This window comes from Mus caroli, chromosome 3 (genome assembly GCF_900094665.2).
Source record: "Mus caroli chromosome 3, CAROLI_EIJ_v1.1, whole genome shotgun sequence".
NCBI classification, from domain to species: Eukaryota; Metazoa; Chordata; class Mammalia; order Rodentia; family Muridae; genus Mus; species Mus caroli.
In genome coordinates, this window is record NC_034572.1 from 89969851 (window position 1) to 89989561 (window position 19711).

The 19711-nt window shown below is 49.6% G+C and overlaps 3 protein-coding genes and 2 long non-coding RNA genes across 6 annotated transcripts in view; 2 read left to right on the plus strand and 3 right to left on the minus strand.

The window, feature by feature from the left end:
* Positions 1-3424, minus strand: part of C3H1orf54 (chromosome 3 C1orf54 homolog) — an 8473-nt gene extending 5049 nt beyond the window's left edge. For both annotated transcript variants that reach the window (XM_029475048.1, XM_021157834.2), the window contains exons 1-3: positions 3338-3424; positions 1166-1252; positions 282-340 (exon numbers count right to left, since the gene is read on the minus strand). In XM_029475048.1, the coding sequence (XP_029330908.1) occupies positions 282-340; positions 1166-1252; positions 3338-3383 (192 nt within the window). In that variant the 5' untranslated portion in view covers positions 3384-3424. The remainder of the gene's footprint in view (positions 1-281; positions 341-1165; positions 1253-3337) is intronic.
* LOC115030599 overlaps positions 1-4717 on the plus strand; it is a 22625-nt gene extending 17908 nt beyond the window's left edge. The window contains exons 2-3 of the long non-coding RNA XR_003836184.1: positions 3295-3406; positions 4604-4717. This is a non-coding gene — a long non-coding RNA (uncharacterized LOC115030599). The remainder of the gene's footprint in view (positions 1-3294; positions 3407-4603) is intronic.
* Positions 4718-5360: 643 nt separating this feature from the next.
* Aph1a (aph-1 homolog A, gamma-secretase subunit) lies at positions 5361-10194 on the plus strand. Its single transcript, XM_021157220.2, has 7 exons — positions 5361-5716; positions 6254-6424; positions 6576-6649; positions 6880-7002; positions 7116-7243; positions 7827-7950; positions 8283-10194. Exons 1-7 carry the CDS (start codon positions 5604-5606, stop codon positions 8345-8347), a joined length of 798 nt encoding a protein of 265 aa, XP_021012879.1. The 5' UTR covers positions 5361-5603; the 3' UTR covers positions 8348-10194.
* Ca14 (carbonic anhydrase 14) lies at positions 9364-16208 on the minus strand. Its single transcript, XM_029475047.1, has 12 exons — positions 15861-16208; positions 13691-13711; positions 13038-13059; positions 12672-12851; positions 11830-11972; positions 11514-11609; positions 11319-11385; positions 11010-11167; positions 10803-10923; positions 10557-10577; positions 10394-10478; positions 9364-9817 (listed from the first exon to the last, which is right to left on the minus strand). The coding sequence occupies exons 1-12, from the start codon at positions 15864-15866 to the stop codon at positions 9751-9753; spliced, it is 987 nt and encodes a 328-aa protein (XP_029330907.1). The 5' UTR covers positions 15867-16208; the 3' UTR covers positions 9364-9750.
* On the minus strand, positions 13074-15941 carry LOC115030598. The gene is made up of 2 exons (XR_003836183.1): positions 15861-15941; positions 13074-13711 (listed from the first exon to the last, which is right to left on the minus strand). It is a non-coding gene; the product is annotated as an uncharacterized LOC115030598 (long non-coding RNA).
* Positions 16209-19711: the final 3503 nt, after the last annotated feature.

Genomic DNA, 19711 nt, shown 5'->3' on the forward strand with positions numbered 1-19711 from the left:
CCTCCCTTCCTTCCTTCCTTCCTTCCTTCCTTCCTTCTTTCCTTCCTTCCTTCCTTCCTTCCTTCCTTCTTTCTTTTCCCTTGAGACAGTCTTACTATATAGTCACGGTTGAATTGGAACTTGCTATGGAGACCAGGTTGACCTAGTACCCATAGCACTTCTCCTGCCTCTGCTTCCCCAGTGCTGGGATTATAGAACTGGACTACCACACCCAGCCTCACATTTTAGCACTTCCCTGTTTCTGTTTTAGTGTTATTTGTCCTGGTAGAGAAGTCACTCACCAACCTATCCTCTGACTCAAACGCGGAGTAATCAACAGTGAAGTTTACACTAAAGTCATCTGGAGAAGAGAAAAAGAAACAAATGAAAGGGGAAGAAACTTCACACTCAGGATCCTTACATGGAGTTGTATTGGTACAACCTACATTGTAAAGTGTATTGGTGTAACGTACTTCTAGTTAGCTGTAGTGTTAAAATATTTGTGAATTCGAGCCGGAGAAATGGCTGAACAGTTAAGAACATGGCTTGCTCTTTCAGAGGATCCCAGTTTAGTTTCCAGAATCCACACTGAGCAGCTCTCAGCCCCTCATAACTCCAGCTCCAGTACACACCTCACTACATATGCATAATCTAAAATAATACTGAGAACTAAATCTTAACTATTTGTGAGTATGTATGGATTTATATTGTCACTCTAGTATGTACAATAATTTGCAGATTGGAAATTTTCTAAATTGTCCCAACCATTTTCCAAAACATAAAATATAATGATCTTAAGAGGCTGGAGAGATGAGTGGCTCAGGGGTTAGGAGCACTGGCTGCTCTTCCAGAGGACGTGGGTTCAGTTCTCAGACCCACCTGTTAGCTCACAACCACCTGAAACTCCAGTTCCAGGGGATCCAATGCCCTCTTTTGACCTATGTAGGCACCAGGTATACATGAGGTACACAGACATACATGCAGGTAAAATGTTCATACACATAAAATTCTTACTTTTTTTTTTTTAATCATGAGCCTAAGAAATAATACCAAGAGTCTTGAAAGTTTTGTTAACAGTCAAAATGTTGACTGGTCCTATTGTTCTTTTGCAAAATGAAGGACAATCTTGGAACTAAGTGGTCCCCAAATCTACCCCACTAAGAATCAGAGCTTTTCACATACGCACCATAATTAGGGGTCATTGTGTAATAATAATATGCCACTTGATAGTAATCACCCTCTTCCAGCTGTTCTTCATTGTCGTATTCCTGTCCTGCAAGGGACAAGAGTTACAGGTCAGAGCATCTGGAAGTCCTTAGCAACAGCACATATGTTGTTGATCACAGCTCTCCCAGCTTCTCTCTGCTTCCTCTCCAGAGGTCTCCCTGCCTCTGTACATCTATGTTGGCCCAAGTTTCCTGGCACCTAGCTGCGGTGAGGACAGTACTCTGCTTTCAACGCAGAACTCCCAGGACAGAAAGCAGATTCCTTCACATCCTCTAAGCCCTGAGGGAGATATATGTAAAGCCTTTAAGAGTGGAAGACAGCTGGGAGGTGGTGGCACATGCCTTTAATCCCAGCACTTGGGAGGCAGAGGCAGGCAGATTTCTGAGTTCCAGGCCAGCCAGGCTACACAGAGAACCCCTGTCTCAAAAAACAAAAACAAAATAGAACAAAAAACAAACAACAAAAAAAGTGGAAGACAGAGCCCAAAAAAATTTAGAAAAGCCATATAGATTCTATATGTTCCCAAATTTTCCTCATGAAAGACTAACACTCAAGGTTTTAGATTTGGTTTTATTTCCAGCTCCACTGCTAACTAAGCAGAACTTTTCATGTCTGCTGCTTCACACCCCCAACCCCTTTTGAGACAGGGTCTCTCTATGTAGCCCTGACTGTCCTGAGATTCACTGTATAGATCAGGCTGGCCTCCAGTTCACAGAAATCTGCTTGCTTCTGCCTTTGCCTGCCAAATGCTGGCATTAAAGACATGCAGCACCACAGCTGGGCTCATATCACCTTCCTTAAAAATAAGTCAGCTGGACCAGATGACCCATCGTTGCGTCTCTCCCCTTCCAAAACTAACACTGTGTGGCTTTGATTACTGAATCCAGAATTCTAGGCCTTCTGCTAAACACATCCCTCCAACCCCAAACTAAGGACACAGGATTTAAAGGAAAACAGTGACACACCTGGCTGACAAGAGAACAAAGAGGGGAAGGAGCCAAGCTACTCTTGGGACCTTGTCCCTGAAGGCAGCCAGTTTTCTACTGGCCTAAGCCAACCTATACTGGCTTTTCTCTTCTCTTCTCTTCTCTTCTCTTCTCTTCTCTTCTCTTCTCTTCTCTTCTTTCTTTTTGTTTGAATCACTCTGTAGACCAGGCTGGCCTCGAACTCAGAAATCCGCCTGCCTCTGCCTCCCAAGTGCCGGGATTAAAGGGGTGCGTCACCACACCAGGCTTCCTTTATTTTTTAAAAGACATTGTTTGCTATGTATCTGTAACCAATCTGGAAACCACCAAGTAAGCCTAGAATTCACAGAGACCTTTCTGTTTCTGCCTCAGGAATGCTGGGATTAAAGAAGCGAGCCACCACACCGTCTTGGTTCTGTTTTTTGGTACAGGGGGTAATTGTTTGTTTGTTATTTGTTTGTTTTTGAGGCAGGGTTTCTCTGTGTAGTCCTGGCTGTCCTGGAACTCGATTTGTAGACCAGGATGGCCCCATACTCAAAGCTCTGCCTGCCTCTGCCTCCAGAGTGCTAGGACTAAAGGCGTGAGCCACCACACCCAGCTGAGGGCGTGTTATTCATCTGTGACTAGTCAGGAACTCACTAAGTAGTCAAGGGTGACCTTGAATTTCCGACCCTTTCCCCTCTATGTCTCAAGCGCTGGGCATGTGCCATCCATCTTGGCTCTCGCACCTATGTCTTTGCTAATAGGAGGTTTGTTTGTTTCCTTGTGCTTTGTGGGAAGGAGAGCCTCTGGCTTCGCTCACTTATATTGCTCCCTTGACTTCTAAGCGCCCACTTCTTTCCTTTCTGGCTCCTCACTCTCCTGCTCAACTCTGTGGTGACAGGAACAGAAATCTGAGTTCAGTCTTGCCGAAGGAACTCTCTTTAGAGTCCCATCCTCCACCCGCCTGTGTCTTCTTTGACAAGACTTCGCTTTGCTTTGCCTTTGGTTTCCTGGCTCCACCTTCCAGATCCCTGCTCTGCCCCCAACCCTGGACTCCAACAGCTGAGAAAAGCAGTACAGCTCCCCGTTGAAATGCCCAACTTACCGCTCTCTGTTTCCTTTTCTCTCATCCCATTTACAGCAAAAGACCTGGCACAAAAGGCCAGGGTCAGAAGGAGACTTACCCAGGATGAGTGGTGCAACAAGGAGGGCTATAAAGAGGACATCCATTCTGGGTTTTGCACTATCACTGTGTAAGTTAAGAGAGGAAATTGCTGTTTCCCACCACACTTACCCCGCCTCCCCTGCTGCTGTGAAGCTGGGAGGGCACTGGAGTGATTCTTCTCCCTGGGGACAGAACTCTCCGCCTACTCTACTCGCTCCGTAGATCTTTACATAGCTGCTGGACCTAGAGCCAACTCCCTTAGCCCCCTTGTTGGATGCTAACTTGTTATTCCTGGAGAGCCCCTAGCCCTGGATTAGGTCCGCTCAGGACTCCCACTGCTGGGACCAAAGTTCACCCTCTCCTCTCCCCTCCTATGCTTCCTCCCTCTCAATGCTCCCCAAAATCCACCTTCCTTCTTGCAGGCCATTGCTGTGCAGGGTTGCTCTCTACTCTGAGGGAAACATGATCTTTTTTATCATGTTTATCAGCCCCCGCCGGCTGTGCATCCCCTTTCCCACCCCCTATCCCCGCCCCTGCCAGCTGTGCATCCTTCCTCTAACAGCTGTACTCCCTATATCCACTGTTCTTGCGTTTGTCTATTTTCACTGGGCTCCTTCCCTTTCTCCAGCCCCTGCTCTTTTCCATTCCCTCACAGGTAGCCCTGGCTATGTCCTTGCACCACATGGTGGATCACAATCATCTGTAGCCCCAGTCCCGAGGGTTCTGATGTGCTCATCTGGCCTCCAGGAGCACCAAGCACATACATGTTGTACAGATAAACGTGACACAACCCCCTCCCACACACATAAAAATAGCTATTAAAATAAAAGAAAAGCTCCACAAGCCCCACATACCTAGTAAATACTTGCTAAGCATCTAAAATGAGTCCTTTAACACCGTGCAAGTGTCTGTGGGCTCATCATGCACAGACTGTTCCCCACAACAGTTAACAGCTCACAGAGAAGAGTGGCCCAGACTCAGCCTGTTGAACTTAGGAGCAGGACACACATGGAATCCTGAACACTGGCCAAGATGTTCCCATCCTCCTAACCTTGGGGAACGATGTGACCGCCATCCCCCCCAACCCTCCACCACCCCTACCCTCCCATCCCTCCCACCCCCACCGATCCCCTCCTAGTGATTTTTTGTAAGAACCTCCAGGAAGCCCGGTAATCTTTTAAATTTTTCTGTAGTTTGTTATTGCTTTGTATGTACCCTCAAAAACGATTTTCTCATATATGACCAAAATGCTCAGATCCCATCATAGGATTCCTCTGTTCTGCAGACTCCTAAGGAGCAACCCGTCCTCATACAAATGATGATTCCTGCTAATATGAAATCTGAGGAAAAGACACCACTCAAGTTTATTTTCCAGACTATAAATGAAGGAAGTATGACATCAAAGGAACCAAGCAGCTCCGCGTGGGGCGGGGGTGGAGGGGATGGGTGTCATTTCCTCCCAGTCGCATTGCTCTAGTTGCTTTGTGACTCCAGGATTCCTTCCAAACATTTTCCTAATATTTCTCTCCCGGCTTCTCCTGCTTTTCTCATTCTGTCATTACAGAATACAAGTGGAGGCTTCATTTAAGACATAATTCCTATACCAGGCTGCCCAAAGAGTTCCAACTTTTAAGCCTAACTTTGATCCCTCAAGGGTGCTTCTCTGGGTCATTTCCTCTAATTCAACTTAAGAACAATGTCCGTCCCTATCTTCCCACAACGTCTATCCTGAGCTCTTTTTTATTTGTCTCTAGAGTCAAACAGGATCTTCCTCCGACAAATCTCCTCTAGTAATAGGTAGGGTGGCTATCACCCTTCTCTACCAAAAGAAAGAAAACCGTGGCCAAGGCGCAAGCGAATCCAGGAATCCTTGTTCTGATTGGGCCCAGACTCCAGTCTACTCTTCTGAAGCCACTCCCAGCACCAAGTGGAGGGCTCTGAGGATGAGAGACTACAACTCCCAGAAGGCCATGCCGCCACGACCCCGCCTCTGCAGTTCCGCCCCACCAAGTATTCATTGGCCTTCCGGGGGTGGGGATTAGATGGGAGGTGGCCATGGGGCAGCGACCGGGGGTTGTTCCCTCTTCGGCTTCCGTAGACGAGGTCGGGTGGACCTCGTCCGGGGTTTCGGCACCCCCCCCTTCCCCTTCCCCGGGGTCCGGGGGTGACATTGCACCGCGCCCCTCCTGGGGTTGCGTCGCCGCCCCACGCGGACTCCCCCTCGGCGCGCAGCTCCCTTTCGCCTCCCTTGGCCGGGGTTCCCTCCCTCCCCCAGCTGCCCAGTCATGGGGGCTGCTGTGTTTTTCGGATGCACCTTCGTCGCGTTCGGCCCAGCCTTCTCCCTTTTCCTGATCACTGTAGCTGGAGACCCACTTCGGGTTATCATCCTGGTGGCGGGGTGAGTGTCGAGTGGTGGAGACGGGGCCGAATGTAGAGAAAAAGGTGCAGAAAGGGCTGGAGGAACTGGAGCAGGCTTGGGAGCCTGAGTTGGGGGGCAGAAGTCGGAAAAGGTTGGACACAGGGTCAAATCGTGATCTAGGAGAATTTCCCGCAGTCGGCTTCCGCCTTCCAGGGATTTCACAGATTCTTCCTGTAGTCCTCCCGGCAACGTCAGAGAAGGCCCAAGGCCAAGATTAATGAGGGGGCTGTGCTGACCTCCGCTAGCCAAGGATCTTGGAATGGATACCTTGTCTGTTCGATCATGCCCACACACTTTGACTCTAATGAAGACTCTAACCAGATCTCTACCCCTTCTGCTGCTTTCAGATTCTTACAGATGAGTCTGTTGGTGGAGACACTTATCTGGTCCCTGTCTCCCTTACCATCCGGAAGTCTAACTTCCACTTTTCATACATTCCATCCTTGGCTGGCTCCTTCCTTGATTTTTCCATGTGGTCCTGTCTTTGCCTCTCTCATTGCCCTTGTGTTTTCTCAGAGCCTTTTTCTGGCTGGTCTCCCTGCTCTTGGCTTCTGTGGTCTGGTTCATCTTGGTCCATGTGACAGACCGATCAGATGCACGGCTCCAGTATGGCCTCCTGATTTTTGGTGCTGCTGTCTCTGTCCTTCTGCAGGAAGTGTTCCGTTTTGCTTACTACAAGCTCCTTAAGTAAGGACAAGGGGGGATCTGGAAGGGAGTGGGGACAGTGGTGTGCATGGCGGGAAGTGGGCCAGCCCTGCGATGGTGGTTGGAGTAAGGGGCGTTAAAGGGAGGGTATCGGAGGGGAAGGAACATCCCTGCCCTTCCTTCTATTTCCCAGGAAGGCAGATGAGGGCTTAGCATCACTGAGTGAGGACGGAAGATCACCCATCTCCATCCGACAGATGGCCTATGGTGAGCCAAGGGAGAGGGACCAGAGGAGGGAGTTGGACACCCCATCCCCCCTTTCTGGGTAATCTAAACAGCCACATATGCTAAAGTGTTTTTCTTCATACTTGACTTCCAAGGAGAGGCGGTCTGGAGGGAGAGTAGGTATGGTAGACTTTTCCCTGGGCTTGGGGAGTAGGTACTGCTAATGAGGCTGTGGTGGTCCTGGTCGTTGACAAGACCCTCCCTCCCCCCAGTTTCTGGTCTGTCCTTCGGTATCATCAGTGGTGTCTTCTCTGTTATCAATATTTTGGCTGATGCACTTGGGCCAGGTGTGGTTGGGATCCATGGAGACTCACCCTATTACTTCCTGACTTCAGGTAAGGCCCACTTCTAACCTTGCCTTTGTGCCCGGTCCTCCCCTGGCCCTGACTTACTGCCCTTCCCTGGGAGGCGATCAGGGATGGACATCTCCCCGTCTTCCTCCCCGCAGCCTTTCTGACAGCAGCTGTCATCCTGCTGCACACCTTTTGGGGAGTTGTTTTCTTTGACGCCTGTGAGAGGAGGCGGTACTGGGCTTTGGGCCTGGTAGTCGGGAGTCACCTTCTGACATCAGGACTGGTGAGTTGGAGTCAGGGAGAAAGCATTTAATGGCGAGCTGGATGGGGGATGTGTTCCCACCGAGTAAGTCACCTTCCCTTACCTGGGGCGGAGGCAGAACCCTGACTTCTGCTCCCTTAGCTTCAGTTAGGTCATCCGCTCCGGGGCAGAGTTTGAATTGCTTAGCCGTGTGACCACAGAAGGCTGGAGGTGAATAGAAAGAGCTGAAACCTTTGAGGGAATCTGAACTCAGAAGTTGCCTTAGCTATAAGATGTTAGTGCTTGGGCTGGTGAGATGGCTCAGTGGGTAAGAGCACCCGACTGCTTTCTGAAGGTCCAGAGTTCAAATCCCACCAACCACATGGTGGCTCACAACCATCCGTAATGAGATCTGGCGTCCTCTTCTGGTCTGTCTGAAGACAGCTACAGTGTACTTACATATAATAATAAATAAATAAATCTTTAAAAAAAAAAAGATGTTAGTACTTTGAAGGGAAGCAGGTGTCTGAATGGGATGTCTGGGCAAGGTTGGGACAGAGGCCCAGAGTGAATGTTGCAGTTAGGTGCAGGGAGAATCTAACCTCTCTTCTGTCCTCATTCTCAGACATTCCTGAACCCCTGGTATGAGGCTAGCCTGCTGCCCATCTATGCAGTCACCGTTTCCATGGGGCTTTGGGCGTTCATCACAGCCGGAGGCTCCCTCCGAAGTATCCAGCGCAGCCTTTCGTGTAAGGACTGACTACCTGGACTGATCGCCCGACAGATCCCATCTGCCTATCCACTGCCCATGACTGAACCCAGCCCCAGCCCGGGTCCATTGCCCCATCCTCTGTCTCCTCGCTGATGTGTCCCGCTTCCTTCCGGGTTTGGCGTTGTCCATTTGTGACCTGTAGTCTCTAAGCTTTCTCAGGAGCAGCCTGGGTGCAGCCAGTCAGGGACTGGTGGGTTTGAATCTGCATCTCTCCCCACCACCTGGGGACCCCCTTGTTGTCCAGGTCTCCCCATGTGTCAGTGCTCCACCCTCACCCTGCCCATGACTCACCCCGCTTCCCCTCTGCAGGCCGCCGGCAGGAGGACAGTCGGGTGATGGTGTACTCTGCCCTGCGCATCCCACCCGAGGACTGAGGGAACATGGGGGGGACCCCTGGGCCTGGGGTGCCCTCCCGATCTCCTCGTCCCGTATTTCTCCATCTCCAGTTCTGGACAGTGCAGGTTGTCAAGAAAAGGGACCTAGCTTAGCCATGGCCCTGGAGATGAAGTTACTGGAGGCTCGAGGGTAGATGAGTTCAGTTCAGTGTCTCCTGCCCAGACTGGACATCTTGGTCTTTTTCTCAGGTCTGAAAGGAACCATTTTTTGGTATGATAAAGACCCCAAAATGCCTTTTTTTAAAGTGGGGAGAGGGAGGAGGTACGCTGGGAGCCTCTTTAACCTCCATAGGCTGTGTTTGCTCCCGAATCTGCTGATGGTGGCTCATTTCTCTCCTGTTTTCCCTTTGGTCCCAGGCCCTGGGGGAAAGGAAGGAAGTGCATGCTTGGGGACTGGTCCCACTGGAAGTCTAGCCTAACGTCCATGGCCGTCAGCACCCCTCCTTTCCCCAAGGTGAAGTGGAGGGTGCTGTGGGGGCCGGCCCACTCCATGGCAGTGACCTGAAGGAGTCAGACTACCATGGCATCGCAGGCCCAGAGGGCAGACATTTTTTCTAGTTTTTAATTGGGTGTGGGAGGGTTGGGGAGGTTTTCTATCACTGTGTTGTTTTTCTGCTGAGGGTGGAATATTCTGTCCTTTTAATCAAGGTGATTGTGATTTTGACTAATAAAAAGGACTTTATAATTGTGGGGGGACTTGGCTTTAAGAGGGGTAATGGATTGAGATTTCTAGCTCCGGATGGCTCTGGTCCATCCTCCCTAGCCAAGTGCCCGTGATGTTCACTATTGATGTGATGAGAGAAGCATCGTTAGTGGTGTAACTTGTGGAAGTCAACTTCCTAGAAGGAGGGAAGGAGGTCTCCCTTGTCCAGGAACAGGATACAAGGAGTTAATTAATCATACCCCTCCCCCTTCTCTTTCTCTATGTCTATCTCTGCCACTCAACAGACAGAGGAACTCTCCCAGTCTTGAAAGCCACAAAAAACATTCAAGAATTAAGGTCAAAGACTTTTAATTTTCAAACATACATTGAGCAAAAAATAATTAAAATCCCAGCAGCAGCCCTTTTTTCCTAGAGGAAAAAAACCTACAACGTGTATCTAAGGGAGAGAACATGGCGGTGTGAGGTGAAGGATGGCAGAGTTTATCCTCAGCTTCTTCCTAACCAAACATGAGAACAGGGAATCTCCTCATCTACAGCTTTGAAAGGCCAAAGGCTCAGCCCTTCCTTGAAGAGCTGGGGTCCCTGGTGTATGTGTATAGAGAAGTGGTACCTAGAAGGACACGTGCCTGCCTACAACTGGTCGTCCAGTGCCTGCAGCTCTCAGAGAGGCTCCCTGGCAGGAGGAGAGGAAGGCATCCGCAGCATCTTGAGACAGAGTTCACGCCTCTGTGGTAGCCCGAGCAGAGGTGAAAACCACACTTTTCCTGTTTCCCAGCCGCTTCTTCCTGGAAAGGGGAGCAATGGTTCATGGGAGTGACTAGCCTCCTAAGTGAGAGTAGACATAGAATAGGAAATACATTAAAAAAGCCTCAATAAGTATATAATCATGACCTTAAACGTTCTCTTTTCCCCACCTCCTGAGTACAAGTATGTGCCAGCAGGCCAGGTTTATGTGGTGCTAGAGATCAAACCCAGGGCTTGGGCACACCCGGCAAGCACTCCGCCAACTGAGCTACATACAGCCTCAGAGAATTTCGTTGGAGCAGGGGGTTGGGGGTGGGGGAGACTGGGTTATCTCACTATGGAGACCAGGCTGGCCTTGAACACAGAGATCATCCTGCTTCCAACTCCCAAGCGTTGGGATTAAAGTTATGCACTACCATGCTTGGCTGAGAATGCTTTATTTTTTTTTTTTCTGTGTACCCTGGCTATCCTGGAACGCACTCTATAGACCAGGCTGGCCTTGAACTCAGAGATCCGCCGGTGAGTGCTGAGATTAAAAGTGTGCCGCTGCCACCCAACCTCTGAGAATGCTTTTTAGTAGAAAATAAATACTGCAGGGATAGAAAGTAGGAACTCACCTAATTTTTTGAGCGATGAAATAAACAGCCAGCAGAAGGCAAACACATCCAGCCAAGATCCCCACACCGAGACCCAGCATCTCTCCTGGGGGAAGTAAGGATGTCAGCTCAGCCTAACAGGTCCTGATCCATCTTTGCTGGGGCCCGCCTCGTGCTGTCTTACCTGTGGTATACAGTGGTCCCACTGTAGAGGAAGGAAACTTGGGTTAGAGGAGTTTCAGAACCTTGTCCCATTTGGGAGCTCTGCTTCCACACCTGAAAATTGACCTGGGCGTCCTTTGCTGGGGATGATTCCTGGTCCAGAGGTGTACTGGGAACCCTTCCCCTCAGCCTTTTCCTTCCCAGGGGTTCACTGTTTCACACCTTTGAGCCCCCCGGTTTCCCATCTCTTCTCTGCCCTGCAAGTCACCTTGGATGAAAGAAGCAAAGATGGTCCTCTGGTTGAGAGGCTGGGGGACTCTGTAGTTCTGTACAAGGGGCTCAGATGGGTCCTCTTCTGTAGAGGACAATGTCTCCTGGAGCTTCTCTAGCTGGGGAGCAGACATGGAGAGATCACCCCAGGACATTGGCAAGGGTCTGAGGTTCAAGCAGTATTCCCTCCCCACTACTCACGCACCTGTCCCATTGAAATCTGGGCCCTTCTGTTGAAGACTGTCCAGAGCACACTCTGGTAGCAGGGGGGAGTTGTGAGTGAGCCGTTGTAGCGGAAGAATTGCTCCAGCTGTTGGGGGAACAGCTCTCTCACGCTGAAGGGAGGCACAGAGGTCTTCTGATCTGGGGAGGACAGAGCGAGGGTCAGGCTTCCTGGACAGGGTTCCTCTGAGCAGAATCCACTGCTTTCTCCCCGCCCTCTCCCAAGCCTAGCAGGTCAGGGCTTGAACGTTTCCTTGCAGTTGAATTCTTACTGTAGGTTTTTAGGGCTCACCTTTGTATCTTATTTCATGTAGATGACTCAGAATGTGATCATAAGCTGGATTCTCAGTCTCGCCCACCTGCAAAGGCAATGTACCGATAGACACACATGTTTGGAGTGAGTGAGTGCTGGGGTAAACTTCCGAGAGGCCTGAGGATTAGAATAAAGGATCAGAGAGAGACCTGAGAGGGCATGGGCATTGCTGACCTCAATGAGGATGCCTAGGACAGCCAGGCCCAGTGGCTTCTGAGCTGCCTCACTCAAGCTGCTGTAGGACTGCGAGTCATAGTGAACCACGTGGAGCTGCAGGGGGACAAAAGGAAACAAAGTTACCTGATGTTTCTTCATCCCTCTAAGGCTTTGATTTCAGTCACCCCAGCAATTACCCAACCTAAATCTCTACCCCCAAAGCTTTGTCTTAGCTCTTCAATAGGGTTTTTCAAGGGTCCAGGTCCATCCTTCCTCTGAGCTCCACTGGACTGAACCATGCATCATCTGTGCCCTAGCTGGAGTTCCCCAGTACCTCTGCAGCCGTGGCTTCACTGTTGATCTGGTGCTCTGATCCCTCGAGGGATCCTCTCTGACCCCAGTGCAGGTGCAGCTGGGCTGCTGTGTATTTTCGGGGCAGTCCACCCAGGTGCAGGGTTGGGGGCAGGGAAAGTTGCACTGTGGGGAAAGAGCAGGCTAGGATGAGCAGTTCCCATCCCAGCTTGCCACCACTTGGGACATAGGGTTCTCCTCCTCCTTCTTCCCCCCAGAATTGCCTGGTTCTCTTTAGCAAAGGAACCTTTCTGCTAATGATTAAGTCAGTGCTATGACACTACTTGCACACTGAACTTGATCATGGACATCTAACCCCACCTTAGCTGCAGGAGCCTGAACCTCAATGTTTTGTGTGTGGCTTTTTTTTTTTTTTTTTTTTTTTGAGACAGGGATCCTCTGTACACAGACTGTAGCCCTGGCTGTCCTGGAATTCACTCTGTAGACCAGGTAGCCTCAAACTCAGAAATCTACCTGCCTTTGCCTTTTGAGTGCTGGGATTTTGAGTACGCCACCTTGGCCCAGCTCTGAACCTCATTCTAACGTCCACATTCATTAATGTGTTATATATTATAAAATGTTCAGGCATTATAAGTTAGATCTCTGTTTCCCCTGGCTTTTTTGTTTTTGTTTGTTTTTCAATATAGGGTTTTTCTTTGTTTCCTTGGCTTTCCTGGAAGTCACTTTGTAGATCAGGCTGGCCTTGAACTCAGATATCTGCCTGCTTCTGCCTCTCAAGTGTTGGGACTAAGGCATGTACCACCAGGCTTCTCCTGGCTCTTGAAGAAACTGAAAACTGCAGTTATTTGAAGCTGGCTCTTTTACCTGTATGGCCATTATTGTGTAGATCCAAAGGCTCAGTCCCAAGCTGGTCATATCCATGGGGCTGTACAGCAGGCAGATCGGGGTCAAATATCACACTGTCTATCTGGATATCGATGGGGGACTGGGCATCGCCTCCACACTCAGGGTAAGAGGTTGGCCAATGGTCCTGACCGTGTGGGCCTGGTGGAGGGGTAAGTTACTGTAGACATTTGTCCAGTCCTATAGCCCCAACCACCCTTTAGTAGCCCTGAACCCCCTGTTATAGTGGAAGTACCACGCAATTGGGTGGGGCTAGGTGAGGTGGGAGTCCACACGGGGTGACTGTCCACTACTCTAGTAAGTGGGAGAGTGGTGGCTTTCACTCACCTGTAGTTTCAGAACAATGAAGCTGAATGAGGGGAAGAGGAAATAGACAGAAAGCCTGAATTCTTGCAGAAGTAGAATCAGAGAGGACAAACAGCCTAAACAGATGGAATATCTTTGGGGTACCCTATCAAGTAGACTTGAGGTTCAGCTATCCTTTCTGTCATTCACATTCTCTCACACTGGACCTTGCTTTGACTCCAGATAGGTCATTAATTAGAAGTTCAGAGGGATTGAGTTCCACTGTCCCTAGAGTTACAGTATCCTGCCAGCCTTTTCCTCCTGACCTCAGGCTCTGTCCAGTTTCAGAGGCAGGTTGGGGGTAGGACTATTTAGGAGAAAGAGAGCCAGAAGGATGGCAGCCAGCTCGCTCATTGTGCCTCTCCCCGCCCAGTTTTCTTCATTTCCACAGGGATTTACGGAGGACGCATTGGCTTTTTTGCTGAATCAGGAGATGTGGGATTTAATGATTACAGCAGGGTCTAGCAGCCACTTGTGTAAGCCCCGGGGTCTGTGCGTGTAGGGAGAAAAAGAGGAGCTAGTGGGTGAAGCTCAGGAAAAGCTCTTCCCCTCCCCCAGGACAAGTCTTCGTGCCAGGTGCGGGGGTCCTGGGGTGAAAGGAGTAAGTGCCAGTCCGTGCGCAGTTCCGATCTCACCTTCATATGTCCAGTGGTGACCTGTAAGAGAGGAATTTGGGCTGTGGCCAGTGCAGCCTGGAGCAATGTCCTGGCCTCTGCTCTCCCTCAGGCCGCTGGCGCCTCCTCCTTTTCTGCTCTCTCTTACCCACCTCCACTCCAGCGCTTCCCAAGTGAAGTATTGAAACTGGATACCTTTGTGGAAAGGTCGGGGGTCCTATTTAAAATAACTAGCTGGGCTGCACTTGTGGTTAAAGAGTAAAGAAGGAGGAGCAAGGAAAAGAGATAAAGCCAGGAGACTAAAATTAACCTGGATCCAAAAGTGCAAGCGGCCCAGCCCTTACTTTTTTCCATCTGGAGCCAAATCAGTGTAACACTTAGAAGGTTGGGGTGGGGTAAGGCAAGGGTGTGAGCAGAGGGCTTGGAAGCATAGAACAGAAGAAGAGGGGAAGTCTCAGTGTGTGGCAATCCTGCTGAAGCCAGGAGGGCTTAGTCCTTAGCCTTGGTGCACGGCCGCTAGGACGAGGACCCAGCACCTTCAGCAGTTTTAGTTCTTTCTGCTCTCACTAGCTGTGGTCACTCGAATCATGAACATCTGCTCTTTCAGGCTCACATGGCTCAAGAAAAGCAGGAGTCAGGGTAGGGCCTAGTCTACGTTGAGGGTGGTGGGTGGGCACAGGCAGCCAGGCTGGCAAAGACAGGATGAAAGTGTAGCATTGTGTGTAGAGAGGAGAGTTGCCAGCCGGGTCACATGCCAGGATCTCATGCAGTTCTATCTGGCCAAAACGCTAGGGGTCTGAGGATCCCCCCCCCCACACACGGCTAACCTGCTTCAAGGAGAAAAGGAGGTCTTCTTGTAGATTGGCTTGGTCTATTTAACTCTAGAAACTGGGGAGGGGGGGGGAATCCTGTTCCTCTTCCTCTTCATTATTCAGTCTTTTAATTATTTTGTTTGAGACATGATTTTACTCTGTAGTCCATACTGGCCCTGTATTCACAGTGTGCTTCAGGCTGACCTCAAACTTGTGGCAGTCCTGTCTCAGCCTCCTGAGAGCTGGGATTGCAAGCGTGTGGTCCAATGCCCATCTTGCTTGTTATTCCTTTAACTGCTCACACTGCTCCATTCCTCAGCGGGAGCAACTCTGCGAGTCCCCCCCCCCCCTTCACTATCTCTTTAGGATACTCCAACAACTAGAGTTCTCTGGCTGTTGTGAAGGCGCCCTGCCCTTCCTGTGAAATGCTCTGAGCTGATTCTAATGCCTCTTTTTCCTCTTTCCAAATTGTTTCTTCTCAGAAGAGATTTGTGACTCCTCATTTTCTTTTGGATCCCTTGGTCCCATCTTCCTCTCGCTTTCTAGATAATCCTCCCCCCACCTCGTCCTTCCAATAAACTTTAATCCCTCACCTACTATGTGCTGGATACAGAATGGGGCCTGAGAAGCACAAAAACAGGGTGTAGAAACCAGGCATGGGGAGGCAGAGCCAAGCAGGTCTAACCCCAGCTACAGAGTGAGTTTGAGACAGGTCTGGCCACGTGAAACCTTGCCTCAAAAAAAAAAAAAAAAAAAAGTAAATAAAAATAAGCAATAACAACAAAAAAGTTGTGGGAGTCCTTCAGGCGTTCCAGGAACAACTTAGCTTGTTTCCCCCAATGTCTCCCCACCTCTCTCCTACTCCTGAAAGCTCTTTGTACACTGTAAAGAGCTGAGCAAACGTTTAGTCGTGTTCCTTTCAGGGAAATAGACCAGCTGCCCCTGCCCCTTGGCAGGTAATGGAGTTATCCTTTGATCAGCAGAGGGTCGGGGTCTGAGTCGGGCAGGACTGCAGCACGTGTCCCTTCTCACCCCTGCTCTCCCTAACCAACAGAGTGCGTAAACAAAGACGGGCAGGAGGGCTGCCCGGGACTAGGGCAGTGGGGAAAGAGCAGTGCGGAGAACTGTAGCTGGCCGAGTGTCCTACACTTCTGAGCATTCACACACTGGCCTCTGGCTAGCTCTCCCTGTCGCAGAGATAGCAGTAATCGCTGGGCTAGAGAGGAAAAGGAAAAGAATGGAAGGATCTCCTCCATAGTCTTTCTCCCACCCCATGCCTTTTCCCCCAGCCCCTAGGCTTCCCTTTCTGAAACCTCTCCTCCCCCACATAAGTACACATGGCTACGGGTGGACATTAGCACAGAGCCAGTTGTACCTACCCCCATCTGCAGCCAGGATCCAAGTCACCTTTAACAGGAGAGCGAAGAACAACATATTATCCCCACAATGGGGTACAAGGGACCAGGAATTTGGGGGTTAGAAGAGAGAGGTGGAGAGGAGTTTCTGGCGTTCTATCTCTTTTCTTCTTGTCTCTGAAGACTTCCAGGGATTTGATTTTCCACAGGTTAACACGAACTTCTGGATCCCAGGATAAATTTCTTCCTCTCTCTCACTTTCTCTCTCTTCCTCTCTCTGCCCTCTCCGTATGTCCCTTCGTAGTCTCCACACCACTTACTGGCCAGCAACTTCACAGTTGCCTCCCGCTTTTAAGGTGGCTCGAAACCGGTGTACGTGAGGAGGGGGGTGGTGCCTGGGCTGCAGCCGAGCAGCTCCTTAAATAGCGGATTAGGCATGCAGGATGGCCCTGCAGAGCCCAGCGCCCTGGCCTTGGCTCAGGACCCTGGAGTGAGCTCTTCCTTTGCTATTTACACTGCCGCTCGTACCGGTGTCCCCTGGAACTCTCAGTCAGGGAAGGGGGGTTTCGCACCTCTCCCTCCCAGGACACCGTGTTCTCATTCCCCTGCCTGAGGAGCACATCCCTGGGTGGTGTGGGACAGCTGGTGGGGAACCTGTTTCTGAAACCGAGAGAAGTTGAGCTGGTTGGAACCAGAAAGAATTCATATTCGGGAGATAGGAGAACAGAAGTTGGAGGCTCAGGGAGCAGGTGGGGAGTGGAAAGTCAAACTTTAAAATCTGGATTGTGGAGAGCAAGAAGTGGGGCGAGGAGAATATTTGTCTTCTGCCTCGTCTTTCTCTGGCGCCTGTCACCACCCCCTTCCCTTGGTGAGGCTTAGGTCCACGTGCCTGTGTAGCCTGGGGTGGGGGTGCGGTTTTGTTTGCCGGATAAAGCCCATTTGTGTGCACAGCGGGGGAGGGGTTGTCGCAGCACCAGGGAGAGACAGCATTCTAACTACCAGATCCAGCCACCTCCCTCCCCAGGGAGCCCAGATCTAGGGCGCCTTTTGTCACTGAAGAGGACACTGACCCCTAGCAGAGAGGCCGGGCAGGAGGAGTGATGGGTGACTGTAGAAACAATTACTGTCACCATGAGAAAAAGGCGGACTCCAAAGAAAGAGAGAGGAGGGGCCATAGAAAGGCCATGTGACCAGGTGGGTGAGGGGTCCAGGGGCTTCCCGCCCACCCAACAAAGGGACCAGGCAGATCCTGTGGGATCAAGTGAAACTTGCTGTGGTGGAACTGAGTTTCCTAGTGGAGCATGGAGGCTGCGTGGCGTCTCAGGAATGTGGCTGGTGTGCGCTCCCCCATGGGACTAGAAATCCCGATCGGAATGTACATCCTAAGTCCCTCATTAGTGAGTGTGAAGACCACAGATAATTTCAAGCTAGATGGTGAAATCTCTCCTCCATAATCTCTGTGAGGTCTTTCTGCCCTCCTTACTCCTAACAAGTAGCAATAAATAGCCAAAACAAAGGAGCAGAAGCCAAACAAGGGCACGGGATAAAAGCCAAATGAACAGAATAATGCATGTGCCAGGTCATCACTCCTGCGGAGACAGGAGCTCAGAGTGCTTTTTCTGTCCCACGACTGACTGAGCTTCAGAGTAAGGACTTTTTTAATTTAAAAAAATATATTATTATACACACACACACACACACACACACACATGTTTTATCGCTTTGCGAATACTTCATCCCCTAAAAAAAAAAAGTTTCCGTCTTAAAGTTCTTCCAAAGCCTCATCCAGTCCCATCTAGGAAGAATAAAAGATGTAAATTCAAGTTAAGATTTCTTTGGAGTCCGGAAAGTTAAGAGGGGGATGGGGCGGGGGTGAAAGGAGGACTGACATATATTTCACAAGGTAGGAAAGAGGAGGTTTGGATAGAATAACCCCTATCAGGACAGAGCTCCCCTGCAGCATCTAAGACCGACTTTCAGCCTCCCAGGAAGTGCGTCTCGCCTGGCGCCACCTCCTGGCTTCTCTACGAATTTTTAAAACTTGGGATTCCTTCTGGACAGCAGTTGGTGCTGAGAGTTTGGGGACTTGCCTACACTTTTGAATACTGCTTCAAAAAATAAAAATAAAAAATAAAAAATAAAAAATACTGCTTCAAAGGAGTCTTAGCCCTGGTGCTGGAGAGATGGCTCAGTGGTTAATAGCTCTCCCTGCTTTTCCAGAGGAATGGGTTCGATTTTCAGCACCCACCTGGCAGCTCTCAACTGTCTGTGACTCTAGTTCCAAGTAACCGGATATTCTCACACAGACATACATGCAGGCAAATCACCAATGCACATAAAATAAAACCATTAAAAAATAAAATGCGTCTTTAAAAAAAAGTCTTAGTCCCGAGTCAACACTTAGGCTCCGGAACCAGCAGCCTCTCCGGGAATTCAGATTCCCTCCAAATAAATAAAACTGGTTTTAGAGAGAAGGGGGAGGAGGAGAGGGGGGAGGGGAGGGGGAGAGGGGAGAGGGGGAGAGAAAGAACGAACTTGTTTGGATCCTGTGAACACTTCAGTCATTGCTTTCTAGCTGTGTTGATTTGGAGTAGGTGCAAAGGGGCTGCTATGTGAAAAGGGAAAGGAAAAGGGAAGAAAAAAGAAAGGGTGACTGGGTACTATTTCTTCCGAGTACTTTCTTCTCAAACTCTTGTTTCGTTAGGGCTCTTCTCGCTCCTAAACCCTCTTCTCACCCTGCACCTGGCCCAAGGACCACCAAACCTGAGACATTCCGCTGCCGAGTGGCGCCACCTCCTGTCCTTGCAAAGCAGTGAAACGTGAATGTCGGATCAAAGTGTTCCGGCGTGGTGACTTTATGTTTATCCTTTCTTAAAAGTTCTTAACTTAGGTATTTAAACTCACGCCTTTAGAATGCCCTTGTAACAAGCCCAGTCAGCTCCCCGAGCTTGTATGCTGGTGTGCAGGCTGTTAAATAAAGGAGGGAATCAGATTAAAACAGCAGTCCATGAGGGGACGGGTTTGATGGAATTACATTTTCTAGAAAAGCTAATAACAAAAACGAGAGACAGGAAGCAGCAAAAAAAAAAAAAAAAAAAAAAAGAGAGAAAAAAAAAAAAAAAAAAAAAAAAAGAGAGAGAGAGAGATAATAACACTGTGTGCTGCGGTGATATAACGGAAGTAGGAACATTCTAATGTGATAGGCAGTTGCATTTAGTATTACAGCCTTGCCCTCAGTCCCCAAAGCCCCTTCAGCAAACACAAAGGTGCTTACAAGTTAAACTCACTGGGGACTGGGAGGAGCAGGTGATCTGGGTCAGCCTCACAGCCTTCTGATTCAATAGATGCAGGAGGAGAATCTTGTGGAGAAAGGGCAGGTAAATTTTGTGGTCAGAAATATTGCTGTTGGGTTTTTTTTTTTTTTAATTAAAAAGGAATTTTCTATTATGAATTGGTTCCATGCACAGAACACCCCTAGCTTTGTAAATACCTGTGGGTTAAGTGAATGAATCTCCCCGGGGCCCAGGGAGTCACTTTTCACTCCGCCTTTGCTCTTTCCTAGACCTTTAGACCAGCGGGGCCCTTAGGCATCCATCCAAACTCCTTGTTATGCTCGGTGGAGAATGAAATTTGAGGGATTTAGGAATTCAGCTGTGGTTGATAAAAAGCTGTTGGACCAAACCAGAAATGGAACCCAAGCCCCAACGAGCATGTCCCTGCCCCATGGGGTCGCAAGCACTGGTGAGTGCTAAGAGTCACCTGGGGAGCTTATTATAGTTCTAGCCTGCCTCTTCACAGCTGGGGGGGGGGGGAGGTTGGTCTTTTTATTTTTTATTTTTATTTTTTTATTTTTTAAAGTTTTCCATTTATTTATT

Excerpts from the sequence above, each read along its gene's own strand:
- Aph1a (XM_021157220.2), top strand. The coding sequence starts at position 5,604 with ATGGGGGCTGCTGTGTTTTTCGGATGCACCTTCGTCGCGTTCGGCCCA. Across the intron at positions 5,717-6,253 it reads GTTATCATCCTGGTGGCGGG|AGCCTTTTTCTGGCTGGTCT; the intron begins GTGAGTGTCGAG and ends GTGTTTTCTCAG. Across the intron at positions 6,425-6,575 it reads GCTTACTACAAGCTCCTTAA|GAAGGCAGATGAGGGCTTAG; the intron begins GTAAGGACAAGG and ends TCTATTTCCCAG.
- Ca14 (XM_029475047.1), bottom strand. Across the intron at positions 12,852-13,037 it reads TCATTGTTCTGAAACTACAG|GCCCACACGGTCAGGACCAT; the intron begins GTGAGTGAAAGC and ends CCCCTCCACCAG. Across the intron at positions 10,479-10,556 it reads GGGACCACTGTATACCACAG|GAGAGATGCTGGGTCTCGGT; the intron begins GTAAGACAGCAC and ends TACTTCCCCCAG.